Source organism: Pseudophryne corroboree (genome assembly GCF_028390025.1).
Source record: "Pseudophryne corroboree isolate aPseCor3 chromosome 3 unlocalized genomic scaffold, aPseCor3.hap2 SUPER_3_unloc_12, whole genome shotgun sequence".
Taxonomy (NCBI): domain Eukaryota; kingdom Metazoa; phylum Chordata; class Amphibia; order Anura; family Myobatrachidae; genus Pseudophryne; species Pseudophryne corroboree.
The window spans coordinates 1,812,685-1,840,335 of NW_026967500.1; the positions used below are offsets into that span (position 1 = coordinate 1,812,685).

Sequence of the window (27,651 nt, forward strand, 5' to 3'; positions counted from 1 at the left end):
ATTCAGACCCAGCCGCAATAGCGGCCCACAGCCGTTTACTGGTGGTGGCAAAATGCACATGCACAGCGGCCGCGCAGACACACTCATTGTGGCTGCATCCCTGAGGGGTGAACGCGGGCGGGCCAGGACCATTTTCCAGGGGCTGTGTGATGTTACATCTGCGATCATCTCTGACTAACCCCCTATAAGCTTCCAGAGTGCACCTCCTATCTCATCTTTTCCAAGCTACTACAAATGATATGAGATCGGTAGCAGCACTACTTTCAGGATTATTACACAGAACACACATAAAGGCTGACACAGCAAATAACAGTAACACATACAAGGGATTAATTAGAAATAAAGAAGCATAATCATCATTAAGTCTAATTATCAACTGGTTCTGTGTGGAACACATACACCTCTTTACTGCCTCCAGCAGCCCCTGGTACTGCACTGCGGCCATCCACCCTGTCTCCCAGCCACTACTGCCACTGTCCTGTCTCCCCCCCACTACTGCCACTGTCCTGTCTCCCCCCCACTACTGCCACTGCCCTGTCTCCCCCCACTACTGCCACCTGCCCTGTCTCCCCCTACTGCCACCTGCCCTGTCTCCCCCTACTACTGCCACCAACCTGTCTCCCTACCACTACTGCCACTGCCCTGTCTCCCCCTATTACTGCCACCTGCCCTGTCTCCCCACTCTGACACCTCAGCCCTTCTTAGGAACATTTATTTATTTATTTATTAACAGTTTCTTATATAGCGCAGCATATTCCGTTGCACTTTACAATTAGAACAACAGTAATAGAACAAAACTGGGTAAAAATAGACAGACATAGAGGTAGAAAGGCCCTGCTCGCAAGCTTACAATCTATAGGGAAATAGGCATAGACACACAAGGATAGATGCTACCTATTGCATAATGGTCCACCAGATTGCTAGGTTCTTAATGGGTTGTATGATGATACCCCACAAAGTTATCCAAGTGTCAGGAGGGTGTGAGACTAACGAAAGACAAGATATGTGATGTTATGAATACTCTACAGAGGATGTAATTAGATAGGGACCCAAATACACTTCCTCCAGCAGCTCCCACTACTGCCCCCTGCCCTGTCTCCCTGCTCTGACACCTCAGCCCTGCTTGCGGATGTTTACCCACATAGACACTGCCTCCAGCAGCTCTCACTACTGCCACCCGCCCTGTCTCCATCCTCAGCGCTGCATGGGGACAATATTACCCATTTAGACACTGCCGTCAGCAGCCCCCGCTACTGCACTACTGCCACCCGCCCTGTCTCCCCTGACATCTAAGCACTGCTTGGGAATTTATGGTACTGCTAAGTCCTTCATCAACAGATGGAAGTAACCAGGGCCGTAAGGAGGCAGAAGCTGCTTCTGGTACCATGGTCATGCAAGGCTGGGAGAGTCAGTAAGATTATTTAATAGAGGGCCTAATTCAGTAGGGATTGCAGATGCTGCTAATTAGCAGAATTAGCAATCCTTTTCCTAGCATGCTGGGGGCCGCCCATCGCAGAGCAAAGCCACCCAACATGCTGACCGCCGCCTCCTCCTTGATGAAGCAGAAAATGCGATTGCCTCACAATTTCTGCTTCATCGTAGAAGTTAGTGAAGCCTCCTGCTGCTGCAGCTTAGCTGCACCTGCAGGAGGCACACCGCATTCTTCTCAATCATGGCAGCTGCACGTGATGTCACACAGCCACCGTGATCATGCCAATTTGTCCGCCTCTGCCCTCCATTCGCGCCACACTGCCTCCTCCCTGGAAATGGAGCATTGCCCACCCACACCAGTAACTGCCTGTGGGAGTGGAAAAGGTGGGAGCATGCACAGGATGGGCGCAGTGGATGCGCCCACAACTTTTTTTGGAATAATTCCAGTTCTATCACACACTGCGATCCAACCTGAATTAGGCCCAGAGTCACCATCTTACAGGCAGCCGGTGGAGGGAGTAGAGAATGGGTGTTATGTGGCAGGAACGGGCTGGTTAGGTAACAGACTGGCTGTTACATTCTGTACAAGCTACAAGTGGTGCAATTCTTCTGCTGGGAGACCCAGGCAGAGGACATTGCAGTAGTCTATGGGGGTCATTCCGAGTTGATCGTAGCTATGAGCTATCTGAGTTGATCGTAGCTACAATCATCTTCCCTGACATGCGGGGGAAACACCCAGCACAGGGCTAGTCCGCCCTGCAGGTCAGTGCCTCCCCTCCCCAAATACAAAAGCATCACACAGCGGCGATGCTTTTATATTTCTGGAGTAACTCCCAACCAGTGCAGCTCCTGCGGCTGGCCGGGAGTTGTTCTTCACTGCCGCCATGGCCCGCACCCCCAACGGTCCAGCCACGCCTGCGTTGGCCACCGTCCATTCCCCTCCCTCTGTCTCAGAGGCGATCGCTAGGCAACGATGACTGGCATGCGCCGGCGCAGTTCCGACCCGATCGCTGCGACAAACTGCAGTGAGCGATCAGGTCAGAATGACCCCCAAAGTGGGATAATACAAGTACATGTATGACTAGGTAGATCTTCTGAGGGAAATAAGTGCTGGAGTTTGGCTATGGTCCACACATGAGGAACTGATTGTAGCTGATACCTGATGTCTAAGTGTCACTCCACCACCCAGGACACCAAGATTCCGCACATGGGCCCTCATTCCGAGTTGTTCGCTTGCTAGCTGCTTTTAGCAGCATTGCACACGCTAGGCCGCCGCCCTCTGGGAGTGTATCTTAGCTTAGCAGAATTACAAACAAAAGATTAGCAGAATTGCTACTAAATAATTCTTTGCAGTTTCTGAGTAGCTGTGGACCTACTCAGGAATTGCGATCAGCTCAGTCTGTTTAGTTCCTGGTTTGACGTCACAAACACGCCCTGCATTCGGCCCGCGTTTTTCCCTGAAACGTATGTGTTTTTTTGCAAGCGCCGGAAAAACGCAGACTTGCCGCCCAGAAACGCCCCTTTCCTATCAATCATTTACCGAACACCAGTGCGACTGAAAAGCGCAGCAGAAGTCACAGCAAAACTGCTTAGTTCTGTGTTAAATAACTAAGCGCATGCGCCCTGCGTGCCTTCCGCATGCGCAATTTGCAACTAATTGCAGCATAGCGAAAATCGTCAACAAACGAAATCGGAATGACTCCCATATCAGCATTTTGTAACTCTGAACCCCCAAGCGCAAAGCCTGGTTGGTTCGCAAAGTTGAGCTGTAGTCCTCCCCTTTATTGGTGAGCTTCTATCATAAGGACCTGTTTCACCAGGACCTAGTCACAGCCAACTGGCATCACCCACACTTGGAGATCAGCTAGACATTTAGGATTGGTACTGGGTTCTCAGTACCCGGAGCAAAAGACAGATCTGCATAGCAGTGGTAGATGAGGGCATGACATCTGATTATTTCACCCTGCGGTAGCATGTATTATTGCAAAAAGCATAGGAGATAGGATAAGAACCTTGAAGAACAACGCATGGCAATGATAAGTATACTCCAGAAGATTAAAATGGCTTCTCACCTGTGTGACTTCTCTGATGTGTAACAAGTTGTGATTTCCGTGTAAAACATTTCCCACACTCAGAGCAAGAAAAAGGCTTCTCACCTGTGTGACTTCTGTGATGTATAACAAGATCTGATTTTTGTGCAAAACATTTCCCACACTCAGAACATGGAAATGGGTTCTCACCTGTGTGACTTCTCTGATGTGTAACAAGTTGTGATTTCCGTGTAAAACATTTCCCACACTCAGAGCAAGAAAAAGGCTTCTCACCTGTGTGACTTCTGTGATGTATAACAAGAGCTGATTTGTGTGAAAAACATTTCCCACACTCAGAGCATGGAAATGGATTCTCACCTGTGTGACTTTGCTGATGTCTAACAAGATGTGATTTCTGTGTAAAACATTTCCCGCACTCAGAACATGGAAATGGCTTTGCACCTGTGTGACTTCTCTGATGTTTAACAAGATCTGATTTGTATGCAAAACATTTCCCACACTCAGAACATGGAAATGGCTTCTCACCTGTGTGACTTCTCTGATGTATAACAAGTTGTGATTTCCATGTAAAACATTTCCCACACTCAGAGCAAGTAATTGGATTCTCACCTGTGTGACTTCTTTTATGACTAATAAGATCTGATTTGTGTACAAAACATTTCCCACATTCAGGGCATGTAAATGGATTCTCATCTGTGTGACTTATCTGATGTATAACAAGTTGTGATTTCCGTGTAAAACATTTCCCACACTCAGAGCAAGAAAAAGGCTTCTCACCTGTGTGACTTCTCTGATGTTTAACAAGATCTGATTTTTGTGCAAAGCATTTCCCACACTCAGAACATGGAAATGGCTTCTCACCAGTGTGACTTCTGTGATGTATAAGAAGAGCTGATGTGTGTGCAAAACCTTTCCCACACTCAGAGCATGGAAATGGATTCTCGCCTGTGTGACTTCGCTGATGTTTAACAAGATCTGATTTCTGTGCAAAACCTTTCCCACACTCAGAGCATGGAAATGGATTCTCACCTGTGTGACTTTGCTGATGTGTAACAAGTTGTGATTTCCGTGTAAAACATTTCCCACACTCAGAGCAAGAAAAAGGCTTCTCACCTGTGTGACTTCTCTGATGTTTAACAAGATCTGATTTCTGTGCAAAACATTTCCCACACTCAGGACATGAAAATGGCTTCTCACCTGTGTGACTTTGCTGATGTGTAACAAGTTGTGATTTCCATGTAAAACATTTCCCACACTCAGAACATGGAAATGGTTTCTCACCTGTGTGACTTTGCTGATGTGTAACAAGTTGTGATTTCCATGTAAAACATTTCCCACACTCAGAACATGGAAATGGTTTCTCACCTGTGTGACTTTGCTGATGTGTAACAAGTTGTGATTTCCATGCAAAACATTTTCCACAGTCAGAACATGGAAATGGCTTCTCACCTGTGTGTCTTCTCTGATGTGTAACAAGAGCTGATTTGTATGTAAAACATTTCCCACACTCAGAACATGGAAATGGCCTCTCCCCTGCCTTAGCTGGCTGATGGGTAATAAGCTTTGTGTTCTGTGTAAAACATTTGGCATCTATAGAACACGGAAACACTGTATCTACTCTCCGAGCTGTAACAGATGCACCAATATCAGAGTGATCAGGAGAACATTTCCCAGGATCAGAGGGACCAGCTGATAGAGCTGGATGTATAATTGGGGTAATGGGGTTTGCTCCTGGAGAATCCTGTCTACTGTCATTATCTTTTATGTCACAATCCGGGGATAACATTAGATGTCCTTCTGAGATATTCCTGCTTGTGTGTCCATCTTCTGGAAATAAAATACATTATGGAAACGTGACATTTTCTGTAACAATATTAATCTTGTAAACAATAGGAGAAGACGACTCTCTGGGACACTTAATTGTAAATGTGTGTGTATAATAAAACATAACTTTTAATGAAGGCTTTATAATATTGTGTCTCAGACTATCATTGTGTCCACCCTACTGAGAACACTCACAATAACAAATGTAATATTATAATAAGACTTAGATATATCTCTCTCTTGTACTGGTAACTAACCATGAAGTATAAATGGAGATGTAGTCACTCGCCATGTCCTATGTCAGCACCAATGTAAAACAATGGATGGGGAACATATCGTATGAATTGGAGATTCTAGATGAACAATAACATCAGTCATATGAGCTGATGGATCAGAGAAATGTCTCCTAACGTTACTCCTGGAAGCATTGGTAAGGTAGCATTCCTTTATGTGTGTGCTCATATGCTGGTAAGCCTGTACAAGTGTTACTCACCCTTATATAAGGTATATTGCTACAGCAGAGTAGATGTGGAACAAGGTACTTTACATGCAATACACCATATAATACCCTGCAATCATCATCATCATCTGCTAGGTTATAATCCACTGTTACACCCCCATCATCAGTGTCTTACCTCTATTCTCTCAATAGTAATAAGGATGATGTGTGTACGGTAAGTATGATACAGAGAATTACATACTGGCAGCAGTGAACATCTGAGATAGAGTGCAGGGAAGACAGCAGAGTCTGATGAGAAAGAGATTGGATCTGCCTTTGCAGGGATGTACCACACCTGTCACCCGTTAGTATATAAAAATAAGATTTTAAACCGGTAAATCTTTTTCTCCTAGTCCGTAGATGATGCTGGGGACTCCGTAAAGGACCATGGGGTATAGACGGGCTCAGCAGGAGACATGGGCACTATAAAGAACTTTTAGTATGGGTGTGCACTGGCTCCTCCCTCTATGCCCCTCCTCCAGACCTCAGTTAGAGAAAATGCCCAGGGGAGATGGACAATATGAGGAAAGGATTTTGTTAATCTAAGGGCAAGATTCATACCAGCCCACACCAAACACACCGTATAACCTGGAATATACGCAACCAGTTAACAGTATGAACAAAAACAGCATCAGTCAAAGACCGATTCCAACTGTAACATAACCCTTATGTAAGCAACAACTATATACAAGTCTTGCAGAAATAGTCCGCACTTGGACGGGCGCCCAGCATCCTCTACGGTCTAGGAGAAATAGATTTACCGGTAGGTTTAAAATCTTATTTTCTCTTACGTCCTAAAGGATGCTGGGGACTCCGTAAGGATCATGGGGTTTATACCAAAGCTCCCAAACGGGCGGGAGAGTGCGGATGACTCTGCAGCACCGATTGAGCAAACACGAGGTCCTCATCAGCCAGGGTATCAAACTTGTAGAATTTTGCAAAAGTGTTTGAACCCGACCAAGTAGCTGCTCGACACAACTGTAATGCCGAGATGCCTCGGGTAGCCGCCCAAGAAGAGCCCACCTTCCTAGTGGAATGGGCCTCTACCGAATTTGGTAACGGCAATCCCGTCAAAGGAATCTATTTCTCTGTCGTTCACATCCGGAACGAAGACTGCTAATATAGCGTTTACCAGTCTTTCCACCCAGCTGAAAACTTTTTCGGCTTCTGCCATTGCCGCTTTGCTCCTTGTTCCGCCCTAGCGGCTTACTTACACCACTGCTGTGAAGTCGTCCGACAGAATTAACACGGGCAGATCACGAAGCATATGTTCATTGAAAAATAAGATTTTACTTACCGATAAATCTATTTCTCATAGTCCGTAGTGGATGCTGGGACTCCGTAAGGACCATGGGGAACAGCGGCTCCGCAGGAGACAGGGCACAAAACAAAAGCTTAAGGATCAGGTGGTGTGCACTGGCTCCTCCCCCTATGACCCTCCTCCAAGCCTCAGTTAGGATACTGTGCCCGGACGAGCGTACATAATAAGGAAGGATATTGAATCCCGGGTAAGACTCATACCAGCCACACCAATCACACCGTACAACTTGTGATCTGAACCCAGTTAACAGTATGATAAACGCAAGGGAGCCTCTGAAAAGATGGCTCACAACAATAATAACCCGAATTTTTGTAACAATAACTATATACAAGTATTGCAGACAATCCGCACTAGGGATGGGCGCCCAGCATCCACTACGGACTATGAGAAATAGATTTATCGGTAAGTAAAATCTTATTTTCTCTGACGTCCTAGTGGATGCTGGGACTCCGTAAGGACCATGGGGATTATACCAAAGCTCCCAAACGGGCGGGAGAGTGCGGATGACTCTGCAGCACCGAATGAGAGAACTCCAGGTCCTCCTCAGCCAGGGTATCAAATTTGTAGAATTTAGCAAACGTGTTTGCCCCTGACCAAGTAGCTGCTCGGCAAAGTTGTAAAGCCGAGACCCCTCGGGCAGCCGCCCAAGATGAGCCCACTTTCCTTGTGGAATGGGCTTTTACCGATTTTGGCTGTGGCAATCCTGCCACAGAATGTGCAAGCTGAATTGTACTACAAATCCAACGAGCAATCGTCTGCTTAGAAGCAGGAGCACCCAGTTTGTTGGGTGCATACAGGATAAACAGCGAGTCAGATTTTCTGACTCCAGCCGTCCTGGAAACATATATTTTCAAGGCCCTGACAACGTCAAGCAACTTAGAGTCCTCTAAGTCCCTGGTAGCCGCAGGTACCACAATAGGTTGGTTCATGTGAAATGCAGAAACCACCTTAGGTAGAAATTGAGGACGAGTCCTCAATTCCGCCCTGTCAGAATGAAAAATTAAGTAAGGGCTTTTATATGATAAAGCCGCCAATTCTGACACACGCCTGGCTGAAGCCAAGGCTAACAGCATCGACACCTTCCATGTGAGATATTTTAAGTCCACAGTGGAAAGTGGTTCAAACCAATGTGACTTTAGAAAACTCAACACCACATTGAGATCCCAAGGTGCCACTGGAGGCACAAAAGGAGGCTGTATGTGCAGCACCCCTTTTACAAATGTCTGAACTTCAGGTACTGAAGCCAGTTCTTTTTGGAAGAAAATCGACAGGGCCGAAATTTGAACCTTAATGGACCCTAATTTTAGGCCCATAGACAGTCCTGTTTGCAGGAAATGAAGGAAACGACCCAGTTGAAATTCCTCTGTAGCGGCCCTCTTGGCCTCACACCACGCAACATATTTACGCCAAATGCGGTGATAATGTTTTGCGGTTACGTCCTTCCTGGCTTTGACCAGAGTAGGAATGACTTCTTCTGGAATGCCTTTTTCCCTTAGGATCCGGCGTTCAACCGCCATGCCGTCAAACGCAGCCGCGGTAAGTCTTGAAACAGACAAGGCCCCTGCAGTAGCAGGTCCTGTCTTAGAGGTAGAGGCCACGGTTCGTCCGTGAGCATCTCTTGAAGTTCCGGGTACCAAGTCCTTCTTGGCCAATCCGGGACCACGAGTATAGTTCTTACTCCTCTCCTTCTTATGATTCTCAGTACTTTTGGAATGAGAGGCAGAGGAGGGAACACATACACTGACTGGTACACCCACGGCGTTACCAGAGCGTCCACTGCTATTGCCTGAGGGTCCCTTGACCTGGCGCAATATCTGTCCAGTTTTTTGTTTAGACGTGACGCCATCATGTCCACCTTTGGTTTTTCCCAACGGTTTACAATCAGGTGGAAGACTTCTGGGTGAAGTCCCCACTCTCCCGGGTGAAGGTCGTGTCTGCTGAGGAAGTCTGCTTCCCAGTTGTCCACTCCCGGAATGAACACTGCTGACAGTGCTATCACATGATTTTCCGCCCAGCGAAGAATCCTTGCAGCTTCTGCCATTGCCCTCCTGCTTCTCGTGCCGCCCTGTCTGTTTACGTGGGCGACTGACGTGATGTTGTCCGATTGGATCAACACCGCCTGACCCTGAAGCAGAGGTTTTGCTTGACTTAGGGCATTGTAAATGGCCCTTAGTTCCAGAATGTTTATATGAAGAGATGTTTCCATGCTTGACCACAAGCCCTGGAAATTCCTTCCCTGTGTGACTGCTCCCCAGCCTCTCAGGCTGGCATCCGTGGTTACCAGGATCCAATCCTGAATGCCAAATCTGCGGCCCTCTAGTAGATGAGCACTCTGCAGCCACCACAGGAGAGACACCCTTGTCCTTGGCGACAGGGTTATCCGCTGATGCATCTGCAGATGCGATCCGGACCATTTGTCCAGTAGATCCCACTGAAATGTTCTTGCATGGAATCTTCCGAATGGAATCGCTTCGTAAGAAGCCACCATTTTTCCCAGGACCCTCGTGCACTGATGCACTGAGACCTGGCCTGGTTTTAGGAGGTTCCTGACTAGCTCGGATAACTCCCTGGCCTTCTCCTCCGGGAGAAACACCTTCTTCTGGACTGTGTCCAGAATCATTCCTAGGAACAGTAGACGTGTCGTTGGAATCAGCTGCGATTTTGGAATATTTAGAATCCACCCGTGCTGACGTAACACTACCTGAGATAGTGCTACTCCGACTTCTAACTGTTCCCTGGATCTTGCCCTTATCAGGAGATCGTCCAAGTAAGGGATAATTAAAATGCCTTTTCTTCGTAGAAGAATCATCATTTCGGCCATTACCTTGGTAAAGACCCGAGGTGCCGTGGACAATCCAAACGGCAGCGTCTGAAACTGATAATGACAGTTTTGTACTACAAACCTGAGGTACCCTTGGTGAGAAGGGTATATTGGGACGTGGAGATAAGCATCTTTGATGTCCAGAGACACCATATAGTCCCCTTCTTCCAGGTTCGCTATCACTGCTCTGAGTGACTCCATCTTGAATTTGAACCTTTTTATGTAAGTGTTCAAGGATTTCAGATTTAAAATTGGTCTCACCGAGCCGTCCGGCTTCGGTACCACAAACAGCGTGGAATAATACCCCTTTCCTTGTTGCAGGAGGGGTACCTTGATTATCACCTGCTGGGAATACAGCTTGTGAATGGCTTCCAAAACTGCCTCCCTGTCGGAGGGAGACTTTGGTAAAGCAGACTTCAGGAACCGACGAGGGGGAAACGCCTCGAATTCCAGTTTGTACCCTTGCGATACTACCTGTAGAATCCAGGGATCCACTTGCGAGTGAGCCCACTGCGCGTTGAAATTCTTGAGACGGGCCCCCACCATATCTGAGTCTGCTTGTAAAGCCCCAGCGTCATGCTGAAGACTTGGCAGAAGCAGGGGAGGGCTTCTGCTCCTGTGAAGCGGCTGCATGGTGCAGTCTTTTTCCTCTTCCTCTGCCCCGGGGCAGAAAAGAGTGGCCTTTTGCTCGCTTGTACTTATGGGAACGAAAGGACTGAGTTTGAAAAGACGGTGTCTTTTTCTGCTGATGTGGAGTGATCTGGGGTAAAAACTTGGATTTTCCAGCCGTTGCCGTGGCCACCAGGTCCGATAGACCAGCCCCAAATAACTCCTCCCCTTTATACGGCAATACTTCCATGTGCCGTTTGGAATCCGCATCCCCTGACCACTGTCGCGTCCATAACGCTCTTCTGGCAGAGATGGACATAGCACTTACTCTTGATGCCAGGGTGCAAATATCCCTCTGTGCATCACGCATATATAGTAATGCATCCTTTAAATGTTCTATAGTTAACAAAATATTGTCCCTATCCAGGGTATCAATATTCTCAGTCAGGGAATCCGACCATGCGACTACAGCACTGCACATCCAGGCTGAGGCGATTGCTGGTCGCAGTATAACACCAGTATGTGTGTATATACTTTTTAGGATATTTTCCAGCCTTCTATCAGCTGGTTCTTTGAGGGTGGCCGTATCAGGAGACGGTAACGCTACTTGTTTAGATAAACGTGTGAGCACCTTATCTACCCTAGGGGGTGTTTCCCAACGCGCCCTAACCTCTGGCGGGAAGGGATATAATGCTAATAATTTTTTTAGAAATTAGCTGTTTTTTATCGGGGGAAACCCACGCTTTTTCACACACCTCATTTATTTCCTCTGACTCAGGAAAAACTATTGGTAGTTTTTTCTCACCCCACATAATACCCTTCTTTGTGGTACTTGTAGTGTCAGAAAGGTTCAATGCCTCTTTCATTGCCGTGATCATGTAACGTGTGGCCCTACTGGACATTACGTTTGTCTCGTCACCGTCGACACTAGACTCAGTATCTGTGTCAGGGTCTGGGTCGACCCACTGAGGTAACGGGCGTTTTAGCGCCCCTGACGGTGTCTGAGACGCCTGGACAGGCACTAATTGATTTGCCGGCTGTCTCATGTCGTCAACAGTTTTTTGCAAATTGCTGACATTATCACTTAATTGTTTAAATACAATCATCCAGTCAGGTGTCGACTCCCTAGGGGGTGACATCACCAACACAGGCAACTGCTCCGCCTCCACATCATTTTCCTCCTCATACATGTCGACACACGCGTACCGACACACAGCACACACACCGGGAATGCTCTGATAGAGGACAGGACCCCACTTAGCCCTTTGGAGAGACAGAGGGAGAGTCTGCCAGCACACACCCAGCGCTATATATATATACAGGGATAACCTTATATAAGTGTTATTCCCTTATAGCTGCTGTTATTATCGTTATTTGCTGCCAAAAATGCCCCCCCTTCTCTTTTTTACCCTGATTCTGAAGCAGGACTGCAGGGGAGAGTCAGGGAGCCGTCCTTCCAGCGGAGCTGTGAGGGAAAATGGCGCTTGTGTGCTGAGGAGATAGGCTCCGCCCCTTCACGACGTCCTTATCTCCCGCTTTTTTGTGTAAAAATGGCAGGGGATTAAAATACATCCATATAGCCCAGGTATCCATTTTTGCCACCTAAGGTATATACTGTTATATTGCGTCTCAGGGCGCTCCCCCCCAGCGCCCTGCACCCTCAGTGACCGGAGTGTGAAGTGTGCTGAGAGCAATGGCGCACAGCTGCGGTGCTGTGCGCTACCTTAGACTGAAGACAGGATGTCTTCTGCCGCCGATTTCACCGGACCTCTTCGTCTCTTCTGGCTCTGTAAGGGGGACGGCGGCGCGGCTCCGGTGACCCATCCAGGCTGAACCTGTGATCGTCCCTCTGGAGCTAATGTCCAGTAGCCTAAGAAACCCGATCCACTCTGCACTCAGGTGAGTCCGTTTCTTCTCCCCTTAGTCCCACGATGCAGTGAGCCTGTTGCCAGCAGGACTCACTGAAAATAAAAAAACCTAAACTAAACTTTTATTCTAAGCAGCTCAGGAGAGCCACCTAGATTGCACCCTTCTCGGCCGGGCACAAAAATCTAACTGAGGCTTGGAGGAGGGTCATAGGGGGAGGAGCCAGTGCACACCACCTGATCCTTAAGCTTTTGTTTTGTGCCCTGTCTCCTGCGGAGCCGCTGTTCCCCATGGTCCTTACGGAGTCCCAGCATCCACTAGGACGTCAGAGAAATAGCTCTTAATTCAAGAAAGCTTATTGCAGACAAACTTCCCAGCTTGACCTTTTCCTCTGGAAATACTTCCCTTGCAAGGACTGCTCCCCAGTCTCGGAGATCTGCATGCATGGAGACCAGGATCTCATCCTGGATTCTGAACCTTCATCCCTCTAGGAGGTGAGAACTGAGCAGACACCACAGGAGCGATATCCTGGCCTGTGCAGGTGAGATCCGGACCACATTTCCGACTGGCCCCGTGAAAACCACTCTGGCATTTGACCTGCTCACCGAAAAGACCTCTTAGGCCGCTCCCATCTTCTTCATCAACGGAACATATTGATGGATTGTCACTGCAAATCTGATCCGACTCCGGATCCTCAGACCTCTTTCCACAGGAACACACAGAACTTCAACCGTTCAGTATCTACTCTGATACCCACCTCCGACATCTCCGTCATTGGGAACAACAGCCTTCCCCTGTGTTGAAGAACAGTCAGAGAGAAACAACGATTTGCACCACTTGTTTCTTGACCTCGCCTTAATCCGGAGAGCGTCTGAGTACAGAATAACAATGGCTCCTACTGCTGAAAGAAACCCATCATACTGCCATCACTCCGGTGAAATGGCAAAGACAATCCTGGACATCAACCCAGGTAAGCTGAATGCGGAGAAAAATTCATCTAAACCCTTTTCTACCTTTACATGCTGGAGCTCCCTGGCCTGAGAGATTCCATCCTGTAGTTCAACTTCGTAAGTAGAAATCTTGGTTTTCTTTCTTTTTTTTTTTAACAGGGACAGCAGGACAATGCCCTGAACCTGACGCAACTCTGGTATGGCGTCACGTACTACCTCCCCTTTCAGAGGGGAATCGGTAAGATCTACTTTAAAAATCAGTGAGGGAAACCATCTGTAAACTCCAGGATGTCCCCCTTTGGATTCCATTATTAACTCACAGGTCCAAGTCCATTCCCGGACTGACTGAAGAGTATTGGACGAGTTCCCACCAGAGTGGGCTCCAGCCAGATAGACCCAGCGACATGCGGTGGATGTGGTAGAAACAGAAAACGACATCCACTTCTGCGAACCTAACAAGGCTGCAGAACTCTTACTTTTCACCTTCCACTGTCTGCACCGAAAGGGAAAAAAAGAACGGTATTGAACCGGTTAAAATGACTGCATCCCACATCAGAATGCGTCACCAACCGTTGTGAGGGAATCTAACTCACGAAGTTAGACTTACCAGTGGTATCCACCAACATTGACTAAACTGAGGCCTCCCCAAACAGCGGTACACCGTCCCAGGGAAAACTCCAGTATCTCTCGGAGTCAGCCTTAGCATTCCCCCGGCCACACCTCCTGCAGTCGCACACCTGCCTGCCGCAATGTTATAGAGAGGAACCAACATAAGAAACATCCCCTCTGTCTTTAGGGTAATTCTATCGGATGCCTTTCCGAATACAAACACTCCCCCATGTGCATGTAATGCAAATAACTCCAAAGCATAGAAATAAAATATCACTTAGCTTCCTGTATACGATCCTTTGAGACAGGGCCCCGTGCAGACCAGGAGTTGACTTTCACAGTATTCAATCCGCAGCGGGAAAATAATAAACCTTGGGAGGATCTGAGACCAACTTGTCACGGCCGACCTAGAGCTTTATCAACAGAGCGACCAGCACATGAGAAGGAATACTTTAACTTCAGCACTCATTAGAAATCATAATATGAATATACATATTGTAATACACATATCCTACATATATATATATATATATATATACACCATACATATTAGCGGATTGTCTGGAACCATCGGGTCCCTACTGACATTAATGTGTTCTGAATGTGTATGACCATGTACTGAATGCCCCAGTTGTGGATCTAACAGGAAACCTTATAGTCGACATTAAACATAGTATTCGTCGACAGCAGGGAGTAGTACCAGGCAAAATAACATTCTTGCGACCCCGAGGGGTCTGAGGGAAATATACATATATAATTTTAATATCACACCCCCACAATACTACCATGTCGGTGCTTGAGCTACAGGCCCATGAAACCGTACCATACATATATATATATAAATATATATACAGGTATAAGGCAGTTACAGCATGTTAATTTACACCCAGTATTGACAGTTGGTGCCGACAGGGTCACCCACCTACTACTGTGTCTCCCATAGCATGTTTACTCTTTGAAAGAATACCACTACCGACCTGCTGACACTTCATTTACTAAATCAAGTACCACAGGAGTCGGCAATGCAGACAGAGATATTCCCATAACTGTCTGCGACAGAGCCCTCACACATGTCGACACATATGTACTAAAAGCTATAGTGGGTATCTGACAGGGAAAACACAGACACTTATATACAACACACTGACTACACGGCCATGATCTAACATAGTGCTATACTTCTATATTGCACTAATCACTGTGCCCCACTTTGTTTACACTGCTATGTACACAGAGCTTTTGGCGGGGACTGTTGGAGAGAATGGCGCTGTATCGTGCTGTGAGGGCTAAGCCACGCCCCGTCTCGGCGCGCTTCAGCCCCGCTGTTATTTTAACGGTTCATGCTGGCGGGGGTTCGTATACAGTGTCCGTGCACTGTATACATGTCATGCCAGACATAAGGGGAGGAGCCAGTTCACACCCATTCAAAGTCTTATAGTGTGCCCATGTCTCCTGCGGATCCCGTCTATACCCCATGGTCCTTACGGAGTCCCCAGCATCCTCTAGGACGTATGAGAAATCCTGGGAAAACCCAGAGAAAAAATTCCAGATTCCTAAAAGAATTCTCATTGCTTTCCCTTTCCCTGAAGAGGATAGGAAGAAGTGGGAAAATCCACCTATAGTAGACGCTTCTGTATCTAGGCCAGGGGTGTCAAACACAAGGCCCGCGGGCCAAATCCGGCCCGCCAGACCTCGTCTGATGGCCCGCGGTGCCGCCGCCAGCCTTGCAGCCTCCCCTTTTTTTTTTCAATGAATTTACTCCGTGCCTGCAAAAAAAATGGCTCAAGTTAAAAAAAAAAAAAATTTACTTACCTTCCGGGACCTGGCCCGACTTCTTCCTGCCCCGCACTGCTCCCTAGGTGTCGGACGTGACGTCATCACGTGACGTCCGCCCGACATCTCCAGGGATCAGAGGAGCGCGCGGACACCGCGGAGAGGAGCAAGAAGAAAGAAGTAAAAGAAAGAAAGAAGTAAAAGGTAAGTAAAGTAAATGGAGGGGGCAGATGGCTGGGCACTATAAAAGGGGGCAGATGGCTGGGCACTATAAAAGGGGGCAGATGGCTGGGCACTATAAAAGGGGGCACATGGCTGGGCACTATAAAAGGGGGCAGATGGCTGGGCACTATAAAAGGGGGCACATGGCTGGGCACTATAAAAGGGGGCAGATGGCTGGGCACTATAAAAGGGGGCACATGGCTGGGCACTATAAAAGGGGGCAGATGGCTGGGCACTATAAAAGGGGGCAGATGGAAAGTGAATACATGTTTGTGATTAATGGAGATAAGCCGGTATGTCTTATTTGCTATGAGGCAGTGGCAGTGATGACTAGTTATTACTTACATTATTACAAAAAACAGTAATAATTGAATGCAGTGACATTAATTTATGATAATAAAGAGTGGACACATAGACCTACAGATACAACCGGCCCTTTGATGGGGACCAAACTGCTGATGCGGCCCCCGATGAATTTGAGTTTGACACCCCTGATCTAGGCTGTCTAAAAAGGTGGTTTTACCTGTCCCTGTTTCAACCGCCATAAAGGAGCCGGCTGACCGCAAGATTAAGACTACGCTCAAATCACTATACACTGCTACAGGCGTGGCTTTAAGGCCCACTATTGCTTGTGCATGGATTTCTAAAGCCATAGTAAAGTGGTCAGGCACATTACTAGAGGACTTAGATACTATGGATAGGAGTGACATTGACTTGTTTTTACGTCACATACAGGATTCTGCATGTTTCATGGTGGAGGCCATGAAGGACATTGGCCTGCTTCTTCCATGGCTGTCTCGGCACGCAGAGGACTCTGGCTACGCCAATGGACTGTGGATGCAGTATCAAAGAAAAGTGTGGAGAACCTGCCATTCACAGGTCAGGCACTATTTGGGGACGCATTGGATTCGTTGATTTCCACGGCGACTGCGGGTAAGACATTTCTTCCCACCGCAGCAGCCCCAGCTAGGAAATCTTATCGTACACCTACACTGCAGTCCTTTTGGACCGCAACATTTAAAAAATCCAAACCTCCTCCCACCTTCTATACAGGAGGTCGGGGAAGATCAAAAAAACCTGCACCAACAGGTTCCCAGGGACAGAATCCAGGTTCTGCTTCCTCCAAATATTCAGCATGATGGTGGACCTCTCAGCCTGGAGATCAGGCAGGTGGGAGCGAGACTAAAAGATTTCAGTCACGTCTGGGTGTCATCATGCTTGCATAGAGGGACAACAGCAGCACTGTGCCCGCTGCCCTAATGCCGCCATCTGAACCGGTTTAGCACTCACCACTCAATTAGGGGTGGCGGCATGCTGTGGGGAAGAGTGCACACCGCTGTGGGTGAGCGAAACAACCCCTTTCAGGAGCTATGTCCTGTCAGCGGGGATCTGGACTATTAACCGTTCAAGAGGTTGGTACCGGTCCCCCCCCTAAGTCTCACGACGCAGGCAGACTGGTGCCAACCCGTCCTTCCTGAAAACAAAAACTAAAATACATTCTGAAAAAAACTCTCTGGAGCTCCAGAGAATGCACCCGGCTCCTTGGGCACATTTTTCTAAATGTAGTATGGTAGGAGGGGCATAGAGGGGAGGAGCCAGCACACACTAATGATTTCTTAAAGTGCCAGGCTCCAATAGACCCAATCTATACCCCAATCTATACCCCACCCCATCCCTAAGACCATCCCAGTATCCCCAGCCTAGAATAATAGGGGCTGATGGCTCCTGATGTATGAGATACACCAGAGAGTGTGGGGAGGAGACTGGTCAGATCTCTGGGCTGGTAACACACAGTGACATGATGTGAGGGGGGAGCAGGAGTATAATAGGAGATGATGGCTCCTGATGTATGAGACACACCAGACAGTGTGGGGAGGAGACTGGTCAGATCTCTGGGCTGGTAACACACAGTGACATGATGTGAGGGGAGAGCAGAAGTATAATAGGGGCTGATGGCTCCTGATGTATGAGATACATCAGAGAGTGTGGGGAAGAGACTGGTCAGATCTCTGGGCTGGTAACACACAGTGACATGATGTGAGCGGGGAGCAGGAGTATAATAGGAGATGATGGCTCCTGATGTATGAGACACACCAGACAGTGTGGGGAGGAGACTGGTCAGATCTCTGGGCTGGTAACACACAGTGACATGATGTGAGGGGAGAGCAGGCGTATAATAGGGGCTGATGGCTCCTGATGTATGAGATACACCAGAGAGTGTGGGGAGGAGACTGGTCAGATCTCCGGGCTGGTAACATGATGTGAGGAGGAGAGCAGGAGTATAATAGGGGATGATGGCTCCTGATGTATGAGATACACCAGAGAGTGTGGGGAGGAGACTGGTCAGATCTCTTGGCTGGTAAAACACAGTGACATGATGTGAGGGGGAGAGCAGAAGTATAATAGGGGCTGATGTCTCCTGATGTACGAGATACACCAGAGAGTGTGGGGAGGAGACTGGTCAGATCTCTGGGCTGGTAACACACAGTGACATGATGTGAGGGGAGAGCAGGAGTATAATAGGGGCTGATGGCTCCTGATGTATGAGATACACCAGATAGTGTGGGGAGGAGACTGGTCAGATCTCTGGGCTGGTAACACACAGTGACATGATGTGAGTGGGAGAGCAGGAGTATAATAAGAGTTGATGTCTCCTGATGTATGAGATACACCAGAAAGTGTGGGGAGGAGACTGGTCAGATCTCTGGGCTGGTAACAGAAAGTGACATGATGTGAGGGGAGAGCAGGAGTATAATAGGGGCTGATGGCTCCTGACTTCCCCACTGGGAAAATAAATATTCCTCATTAGTTTGTACTGACAAAGGAGGGTGTAGGATAAGAGATTGCTGTAGTGACTGAGCAAGGAGAATATGTGACTTTTTTCTGTAATAAATATTTATTATTCACCTGTGCTGATATCTGTAGAGATCTCCTCCTCCTTACACTGCTGATTACCCCTCACATACGTCTCTTCTTCTCCCTCTATATCTTCTGCCTTTATATCAGTCACATACGTCTCTTCTTCTCCCTCTATATCTTCTGCCTTCATATCAGTCACATACGTCTCTTCTTCTCCCTCTATATCGTATGCCTTTATATCAGTCACATACGTCTCTTCTTCTCCTTCTATATCTTCTGCCTTCATATCAGTCACATACGTCTCTTCTTCTCCCTCTATATATTCTGCCTTTATATCAGTCACATACATCTCCTCTTCTCCCTCCATATCATCTGTTTTAATATCAGACAGACGTTCTACCTAAAAAAAACAAAAACAAAACACAACACTATAATGGCATTTGGAGAAAACAGTATAATATCAGTGTATAAGACACACAGCTTCTCTACAGATCATATAGTGACAGTCACTGTAATATATTGGGTGAGACCCTAAATCCCACCTACCTGATCCTCCTGTGGGGTCCTGTGATACTACTCTGTACAATCCTGGGAATACAGAGGACGGGGACATCTCTCTGGGGTATCTCTGTTACTGAACCCATCTGAAGGAGACACACAGTGACTGAGTACAGAGTATATAATAAGATTTTACTCACCGGTAAATCTATTTCTCGTAGTCCGTAGTGGATGCTGCAACTCCGTAAGGACCATGGGGAATAGCGGCTCCGCAGGAGACTGAGCACAACTAAAGAAAGCTTTAGGACTACCTGGTGTGCACTGGCTCCTCCCTCTATGACCCTCCTCCAGACCTCAGTTAGGATACTGTGCCCGGAAGAGCTGACACAATAAGGAAAGGATTTTGAATCCCGGGTAAGACACCAATCACACAGTACAAATCGTGATACTATACCCAGTTAACAGTATGAAATACAACGGAGCCTCTCAACAGATGGCTCTCAACAATAACCCTTTAGTTAAACAATAACTATATAGAAGTATTGCAGACAATCCGCACTTGGGATAGGCGCCCAGCATCCACTACGGACTACGAGAAATATCTTATTTTCTCTAACGTCCTAAGTGGATGCTGGGACTCCGTAAGGACCATGGGGATTATACCAAAGCTCCCAAACGGGCGGGAGAGTGCGGATGACTCTGTAGCACCGAATGAGCGAACTCTAGGTCCTCCTCAGCCAGGGTATCAAACTTGTAGAATCTTGCAAATGTGTTTGACCCCGACCAAGTAGCTGCTCGGCAAAGTTGCAAAGCCGAGACCCCTCGGGCAGCCGCCCAAGAAGAGCCCACCTTCCTTGTGGAATGGGCTTTCACTGATCTAGGATGCGGCAGTCCAGCCGCAGAATGCGCAAGCTGAATTGTGCTACAGATCCAGCGAGCAATAGTCTGCTTTGAAGCAGGAGCACCCAGCTTGTTGGGTGCGTACAGGATAAATAGCGAGTCAGTTTTCCTGACTCTAGCTATCCTGGAAACATAGATTTTCAGGGCCCTGACTACATCCAGCAACTTGGAATCCTCCAAGTCCCGAGTAGCCGCAGGCACCACAATAGGTTAGTTCAAATGAAACGCTGAAACCACCTTAGGAAGAAATTGGGGACGAGTCCTCAATTCCGCCCTATCCATATGGAAAATCAGAAAAGGGCTTTTACATGACAAAGCCGCCAATTCTGACACACGCCTGGCCGAAGCCAGGGCCAACAGCATGACCACTTTCCACGTGAGATATTTTAGCTCCACGGTTTTAAGTGGCTCAAACCAATGCGACTTAAGGAAATCCAACACCACGTTGAGATCCCAAGGTGCCACTGGAGGCACAAAAGGGGCCTGAATATGCAGCACTCCTTTAACAAAAGTCTGAACTTCAGGCAGTGAAGCCAGTTCTTTCTGGAAGAAAATCGACAGAGCCGAAATCTGGACCTTAATGGACCCCAATTTGAGGCCCAACGTCACCCCTGACTGTAGGAAGTGCAGGAATCGACCCAGTTGAAATTCCTCCGTTGGGGCCTTCCTGGCCTCACACCAAGCAACATATTTTTGCCATATGCTGTGATAATGTTTTGCGGTCACATCCTTCCTGGCTTTGATCAGCGTAGGAATGACTTCCTCCGGAATGCCCTTTTCCTTCAGGATCCGGTGTTCAACCGCCATTCCGTCAAACGCAGCCGCGGTAAGTCTTGGAACAGACAGGGCCCCTGCTGCAGCAGGTCTTGTCTGAGCGGTAGAGACCATGGGTCCTCTGAGATCATTTCTTGAAGTTCTGGGTACCAAGCTCTTCTTGGCCAATCCGGAACAATGAGTATAGTTCTTACTCTTCTCCTTCTTATTATCCTCAGCACCTTTGGTATGAGAGGAAGAGGAGGGAACACATAAACCGACCGGTACACCCACGGTGTCACTAGAGCGTCCACCGCTATCGCCTGAGGGTCCCTTGACCTGGCGCAATATTTTTCTAGCTTTTTGTTGAGGTGGGACGCCATCATGTCCACCTGTGGCCTTTACCAACGGTTTGTAATCAGCCGGAAGACTTCTGGATGAAGTCCCCACTCTCTCGGGTGGAGGTCGTGCCTGCTGAGGAAGTCTGCTTCCCAGTTGTCCACTCCCAGAATGAACACTGCTGACAGTGCTAACACGTGATTTTTCGCCCATCGGAGAATCCTTGTGGCTTCTGCCATTGCCATCCTGCTTCTGTCGGTTTACATGGGCGACCGCCGTGATGTTGTCTGACTGAATCAGTACCGGCTGACTTTGAAGCAGGGATCTTGCCTGACTTAGGGCATTGTAAATGGCTCTTAGTTCCAGAATATTTATGTGTAGGGACATCTCCTGGCTTGACCATAGTCCTTGGAAATGTCTTCCCTGTGTGACTGCTCCCCAGCCTCGAAGACTGGCGTCCGTGGTTACCAGGACCCAGTCCTGTATGCCGAATCTGCGGCCCTCCAGAAGATGAGCACTCTGCAGCCACCACAGTAGAGACACCCTGGTCCTTGCAGACAGGGTTATCTGAAGATGCATCTGAAGATGCGATCCGGACCACTTGTCCAACAGATCCCACTGAAAGATCCGTGCATGGAACCTTCCGAACGAAATTGCTTCGTAAGAAGCTACCATCTTTCCCAGGACTCGCGTGCAGTGGTGCACCGACACCTGTTTTGGTTTGAGGAGGTCTCTGACTAGCGATGACAACTCCTTGGCCTTCTCCTCCGGGAGAAACACCCTTTTCTGTTCTGTGTCCAGAACCATCCCCAGGAACAATAGACGCGTTGCAGGAACCAGCTGCGACTTTGGAATATTCAGGATCCAGCCGTGCTGTTGTAGCACTTCCCGACCTAGTGCTACTCCAATCAGCAACTGTTCCCTGGACCTCGCCTTTATAAGGAGATCGTCCAAGTACGGGATAATTATAACTCCTTTTTTTTTTCGAAGGAGTATCATCATTTCGGCCATTACCTTGGTAAATACCCTCGGTGCCGTGGACAGACCAAACGGCAACGTCTGGAATTGGTAATGACAGTCCTGTACCACAAATCTGAGGTACTCCTGGTGAGGAGGGTAAATGGGGACATGCAGGTAAGCATCCTTGATGTCCAGTGATACCATGTAATCCCCTTCCTCCAGGCTTGAAATAACCGCCCTGAGCGATTCCATCTTGAACTCGCATCTTTTTATATACGTGTTCAAGGATTTCAAATTTAAAACGGGTCTGACCGAACCGTCCGGTTTCGGTACCACAAACATTGTGGAATAGTAACCCCTTCCTTGTTGAAGGAGGGGTACCTTGACTATCACCTGCTGCGAATACAGCTTGTGAATTGCCTCTATCACTGCCTCCCTGTCCAAGGGAGTCGTTGGCAAGGCAGATTTTAGGAAGCGGCGAGGGGGAGACGTCTCCAATTCCAGCTTGTATCCCTGAGACAACACTTGTAGAATCCAGGGATCCACCCGTGAGCAAGCCCACTGATCGCTGAAGTACTTAAGACGGGCCCCCACCGCACCTGGCTCCGCTAGTGGAGCCCCAGCGTCATGCTGTGGACTTAGAGGAAGCGGGGGAGGACTTTTGTTCCTGGGAACTGGCTGTATTTTGCAGCTTTTTCCCTCTAACTCTGCCTCTGGGCAGAAAGGACGCGCCTTTAACCCGCTTGCCTTTCTGGGGCCGAAAGGACTGTACCTGATAATACGGTGCTGTGAGGGAACATGGGGTAAAAATGCTGATTTCCCAGCTGTCGCTATGGAAACTAGGTCCGAGAGACCATCCCCAAACAACTCCTCACCCTTGTAAGGCAAAACTTCCATGTGCCTTTTAGAATCTGCATCCCCTGTCCACTGCCGAGTCCATAAACCCCTCCTGGCAGAAATGGACAGTGCATTTATTCTAGATGCCAGCCGGCAAATATCCCTCTGTGCATCTCTCATGTATAAGACAGCGTCTTTTATATGCTCTATGGTTAGCAATATAGTGTCCCTGTCTAAGGTATCAATATTTTCTGACAGGGAATCTGACCACACAGCTGCAGCACTGCACATCCATGCCGAAGCAATAGCTGGTCTCAGTATAATGCCTGAGTGTGTATAAACAGACTGCAGGATAGCCTCCTGCTTTCTATCAGCAGGTTCCTTGAGGGCGGCCGTGTCCGGAGACGGCAGTGCTACCTTCTTTGATAGACGTGTGAGCGCTTTATCCACCCTAGGGGATGTCTCCCAACGTAACCTGTCCTCTGGTGGGAAAGGGTACGCCATTAGTAACTTTTTAGAAATTACCAGTTTCTTATCGGGGGGAAGCCCACGCTTCTTCACATACTTCATTTAATTCATCAGATGGAGGAAAAACCACTGGTAGTTTTTTCTCCCCAAACATTATACCCTTTTTTGTGGTACCTGGGGTAACATCAGCAATGTGCAAGACATTTTTCATTGCCGCAATCATATAACGGGTGGCTCTATTGGAATGTACAGTAGTCTCCTCGTCGTCGACACTGGAGTCGGTATCCGTGTCTGCATCTGTGTCTGCCATCTGATGTAGCGGGCATTTTAGAGCCCCTGATGGCTTTTGAGACGCCTGGGCAGGCACGAGCTGAGAAGCCGGCTGTCCCACATCTGTTATGTCGTCAAACCTTTTATGTAAAGAGTCAACACTATCACGTAATTCCTTCCACATTACCATCCATTCAGGTGTCGGCCCCGCAGGGGGTGACATCACATTTATCGGCACCTGCTCCGCCTCCACATAAGCCTCCTCATCAAACATGTCGACACAGCCGTACCGACACACTGCACACACACAGGGAATGCTCTGACTGAGGACAGGACCCCACAAAAGCCCTTTGGGGAGACAGAGAGAGAGTATGCCAGCACACACCAAAAGCGCTATATAACACAGGGATTAACACTATAACTGAGTGATTTTTCCCAATAGCTGCTTATATATATATATATATATATATATATTGCGCCTAAATTTAGTGCCCCCCCCCTCTCTTTTTTACCCTATGTAGTCTTGAAACTGCAGGGGAGAGCCTGGGAGCGATACTTCCAGCGGAGCTGTGAGGGAAAATGGCGCCAGTGTGCTGAGGGAGATAGCCCCGCCCCTTTTTTGGCGGACTTCTCCCGCTTTTTTATATGTATATCTGGCAGGGGTATTTTAGACATATATAGTCTCTATGACTATATTATGTGTTATTTGCCAGCAAGGTACTCTATATTGCTGCCCAGGGCGCCCCCCCCCCCAGTGCCCTGCACCCATCAGTGACCGGAGTGTGAGGTGTGCATGGGGAGCAATGGCGCACAGCTGCAGTGCTGTGCGCTACCTTGATGAAGACCGAAGTCTTCTGCCGCCGATTTCCAGGAACGTCTTCTTGCTTCTGGCTCTGTAAGGGGGACGGCGGCGCGGCTCCGGGACCGGACGACCGAGGCTGGGCCTGTGTTCGATCCCTCTGGAGCTAATGGTGTCCAGTAGCCTAGAAGCCCAAGCTAGCTGCAAGCAGGTAGGTTCGCTTCTCTCCCCTTAGTCCCTCGTAGCAGTGTGTCTGTTGCCAGCAGATCTCACTGAAAATAAAAAAAAACTAAAATATACTTTCTTTTCTAGGAGCTCAGGAGAGCCCCTAGTGTGCATCCATCTCAGCCGGGCACAAAATTCTAACTAAGGTCTGGAGGAGGGTCATAGAGGGAGGAGCCAGTGCACACCAGGTAGCCGCTATTCCCCATGGTCCTTACGGAGTCCCAGCATCCACTTAGGACGTTAGAGAAATGTGATTATCAGAGGATGTGTGTATATAGGGGCCCCCATACCTGCTCTCCCCTGTACAATACATGACAGTCTCCTCTTACCCAGTGATGTGAGGGGTCGGTGATTCTCCATCATCACGTCCTTGTACAGACCCCTGTGTTCCTCTATATACTCCCCTTCCTGCATGGAGACATAGACAGTGACTTCCTGACACCTTATAGGAACCGGACACACACAGTGATACATTCATCACCCAGACACATCCCCTGGTGTTACTGTACAATGTCCCATTTCCAGCAGCCACCTCTCCAGTCATCACCCAGACACGTCCCCTGGTGTTACTGTATAATGTTCCATTCCCAGCAGTCACCTCTCCAGTCATCACCCAGAAACGTCCCCTGGTGTTACTGTATAATGTCCCATTCCCAGCAGTCACCTCTCCAGTCAGCAGCTGAATGATCTTGTTGGTGAGTTCCAGGATCTTCTGGTCACTGTGCCTCTCATGTATCAGTGAGTGAGGTGGAGGCACCGTGATGGGGCTCTTAGTTCTGCTCAGTCCACGTATCACACGGCTATGGCTGCTGGGTGTCTCACACTCACCAGATGTCTTCTTTACTACTGTGCAACCCTGCAAAATGGGGGAGACATCAATATCACTGTAAATACTGACAGATCCCCTCACCTCCCCAGTCATGTTCCTGTATTATTACTATAGATATAAGTGACGTCACTGTGACACTCCCAGATCCCCTCACCTCCCCAGTCATGTCCCTGTATTATTACTATAGATATAAGTGATGTCACTGTGACGCTCCCAGATCCCCTCAACTCCCCAGTCATGTCCCTTTATTATTACTGTAGATAGGGCCAACAGACCAGGGTGACATAGAAGCGGAAGACTGAGTGCGGATAAGAGGGTTAGGAGGACAATTGGCTGGGGTTTGTGAAGAAGTGGGCCTTGAGAGCCCATTTGAAGTTTTGTAGAGAGGTGGAGAGTGAGATGGGGAGAGCACGTGCAAAAATAGGTAGGACTGGGAGGAGGTAATCAGTTGACAGGATAAGGCCCCCAATTCTGAGACACACCTAGCAGAAGCCAGGGCCAGTAACATCACCGTCTTCCACGTGAGGTACTTGTCTTCTACCATCACCAGAGGTTCAAACCAGGAGGACTGTAGAAAACGTAACATAATATCTAGATCCCAAGGTGCCATAGGGGGCACAAAGGGAGGTTGTATATGAAGCACCCCTTGCAAGAAGGTCTGAATTTCTGGCAAGAGAGCCAACTTCTTCTTGAAGAAGATGGAAAGAACTGAAATCTGGACCTTAATGGATCCCAGACATAAGCCCTTATCCACTCCAACCTGCAGGAAACACAGGAACCTTCCTAAGTGGAATTCCGAAGAGGGATATGTGCGTTCTTCGCACCAAGAGACATATCTCTGCAAGATATGATGATAGTGTTTTGACATCACAGGTTTACTGGCTTGTACCATAGTGGCAATTACCTTTTTGGAAAGCCCTTTGTGAGCTAGGATGTTCCGCTCAACTTCCATGCCATCAAACTAAGCTGCCGTAAGTCCGGGTAGACGAACGGTCCTTGTTGAAGAAGATCCCTTCTTAGTGGTAGAGGCCAAAGGTCCTGTACAGACATGTCCAGAAGAGCCGTGTTCCATGCTCTTCAGGGCCAATCCAGGGCAATCAAGATTGCTTCTACTCTTTGATGTCTGATCCGCTTGAGGAAACAGGTAGACCAGCTGGTAAGGCCAAAGCGAAGTCAGCGCATACACTGCATTCGCCTGAGGGTCCATGGTCCGTGAGCAATAGCAGCAAAGCTTCTTGTTGAGATGAGAGGCCATCAAGTCGATCTGTGGGCAACCCCACCTGTGGATGTTCAGTAGGAACACCTGAGGGTGTAGTCCCCACTCCCTCAGGTGGAGGTCGTGGCGGCTTAGGAGGTCCGCCTCCCAGTTCTCCACTCCCGGAATGAAGATTGCGGACAGCGCTCTTGCATGCTTTTCTGCACAGAGGAGTATTCTTGACACTTCTCGCATGCAGGCCCTGCTTTTTGTCCCTCCTTGTCGATTGATGTACGCCACTGCCAAAGCGTTGTCCGACTGCACCTGGATTGCCTGTTGCCTTAGTAGAGGAGACGCCTGAAGCAGAGACGTTCTGGATAACCCGAAGTTCCAGAATGTTGATTGGAAGCAGGGCCTCCTGGGCAGACCACCTGCCCTGGAACTGTGCCCCTTGGGTGACAGCTCCCCATCCTCATAGACTTGCATCTGTTGTGAGGAGGATCCAGTCCTGAATCCCAAAGTTCCAGCCTTCCAAGAGGTTGGAAGACTGTGTCCACCACAGGAGTGAAATCCTGGCCTGGGGTGACAGCCGAATCATCCGGTGCACCTGAAGATGGGAACCGGACCATTTATTCAGGATGTCCAATTGGAAGGGTCTTGCATGGAACCTTCCGTACTGTATCGCCTCGTAGGAGGCCACCAACTTTCCCAACAATTTTATGCAAAGATCAACGGACACTCGA

At 48.3% G+C, this 27,651-nt stretch overlaps 2 protein-coding genes across 3 annotated transcripts in view; both read right to left on the bottom strand.

Moving 5' to 3' along the window:
- The window catches only part of LOC134983315 (zinc finger protein OZF-like), a 143,631-nt gene that overhangs the window by 98,016 nt on the left and 17,964 nt on the right, over positions 1-27,651 (bottom strand). The window contains exon 2 of the mRNA XM_063949032.1: positions 25,549-25,740. Coding sequence (XP_063805102.1) covers positions 25,549-25,740 — 192 coding nt within the window. The remainder of the gene's footprint in view (positions 1-25,548; positions 25,741-27,651) is intronic.
- On the bottom strand, positions 584-25,637 carry LOC134983314 (oocyte zinc finger protein XlCOF6-like). Of its 2 annotated transcripts, XM_063949030.1 has the most exons (5): positions 25,549-25,637; positions 25,214-25,292; positions 19,378-19,479; positions 18,884-19,231; positions 584-5,309 (listed from the first exon to the last, which is right to left on the bottom strand). In XM_063949030.1, exons 4-5 carry the CDS (start codon positions 19,200-19,202, stop codon positions 3,487-3,489), a joined length of 2,142 nt encoding a protein of 713 aa, XP_063805100.1. In that variant the 5' UTR covers positions 19,203-19,231; positions 19,378-19,479; positions 25,214-25,292; positions 25,549-25,637; the 3' UTR covers positions 584-3,486. The 2 variants fall into 2 exon arrangements, with proteins under 2 accessions (XP_063805100.1, XP_063805101.1); XM_063949031.1 differs by lacking the exon at positions 25,214-25,292.

Excerpts from the sequence above, each read along its gene's own strand:
- LOC134983314 (XM_063949031.1), bottom strand. The coding sequence starts at position 19,202 with ATGGAGGGAGAAGAGGAGATGTATGTGACTGATATAAAGGCAGAATAT. Across the intron at positions 5,310-18,883 it reads CTCTACAGATATCAGCACAG|AAGATGGACACACAAGCAGG; the intron begins GTGAATAATAAA and ends TTTTATTTCCAG.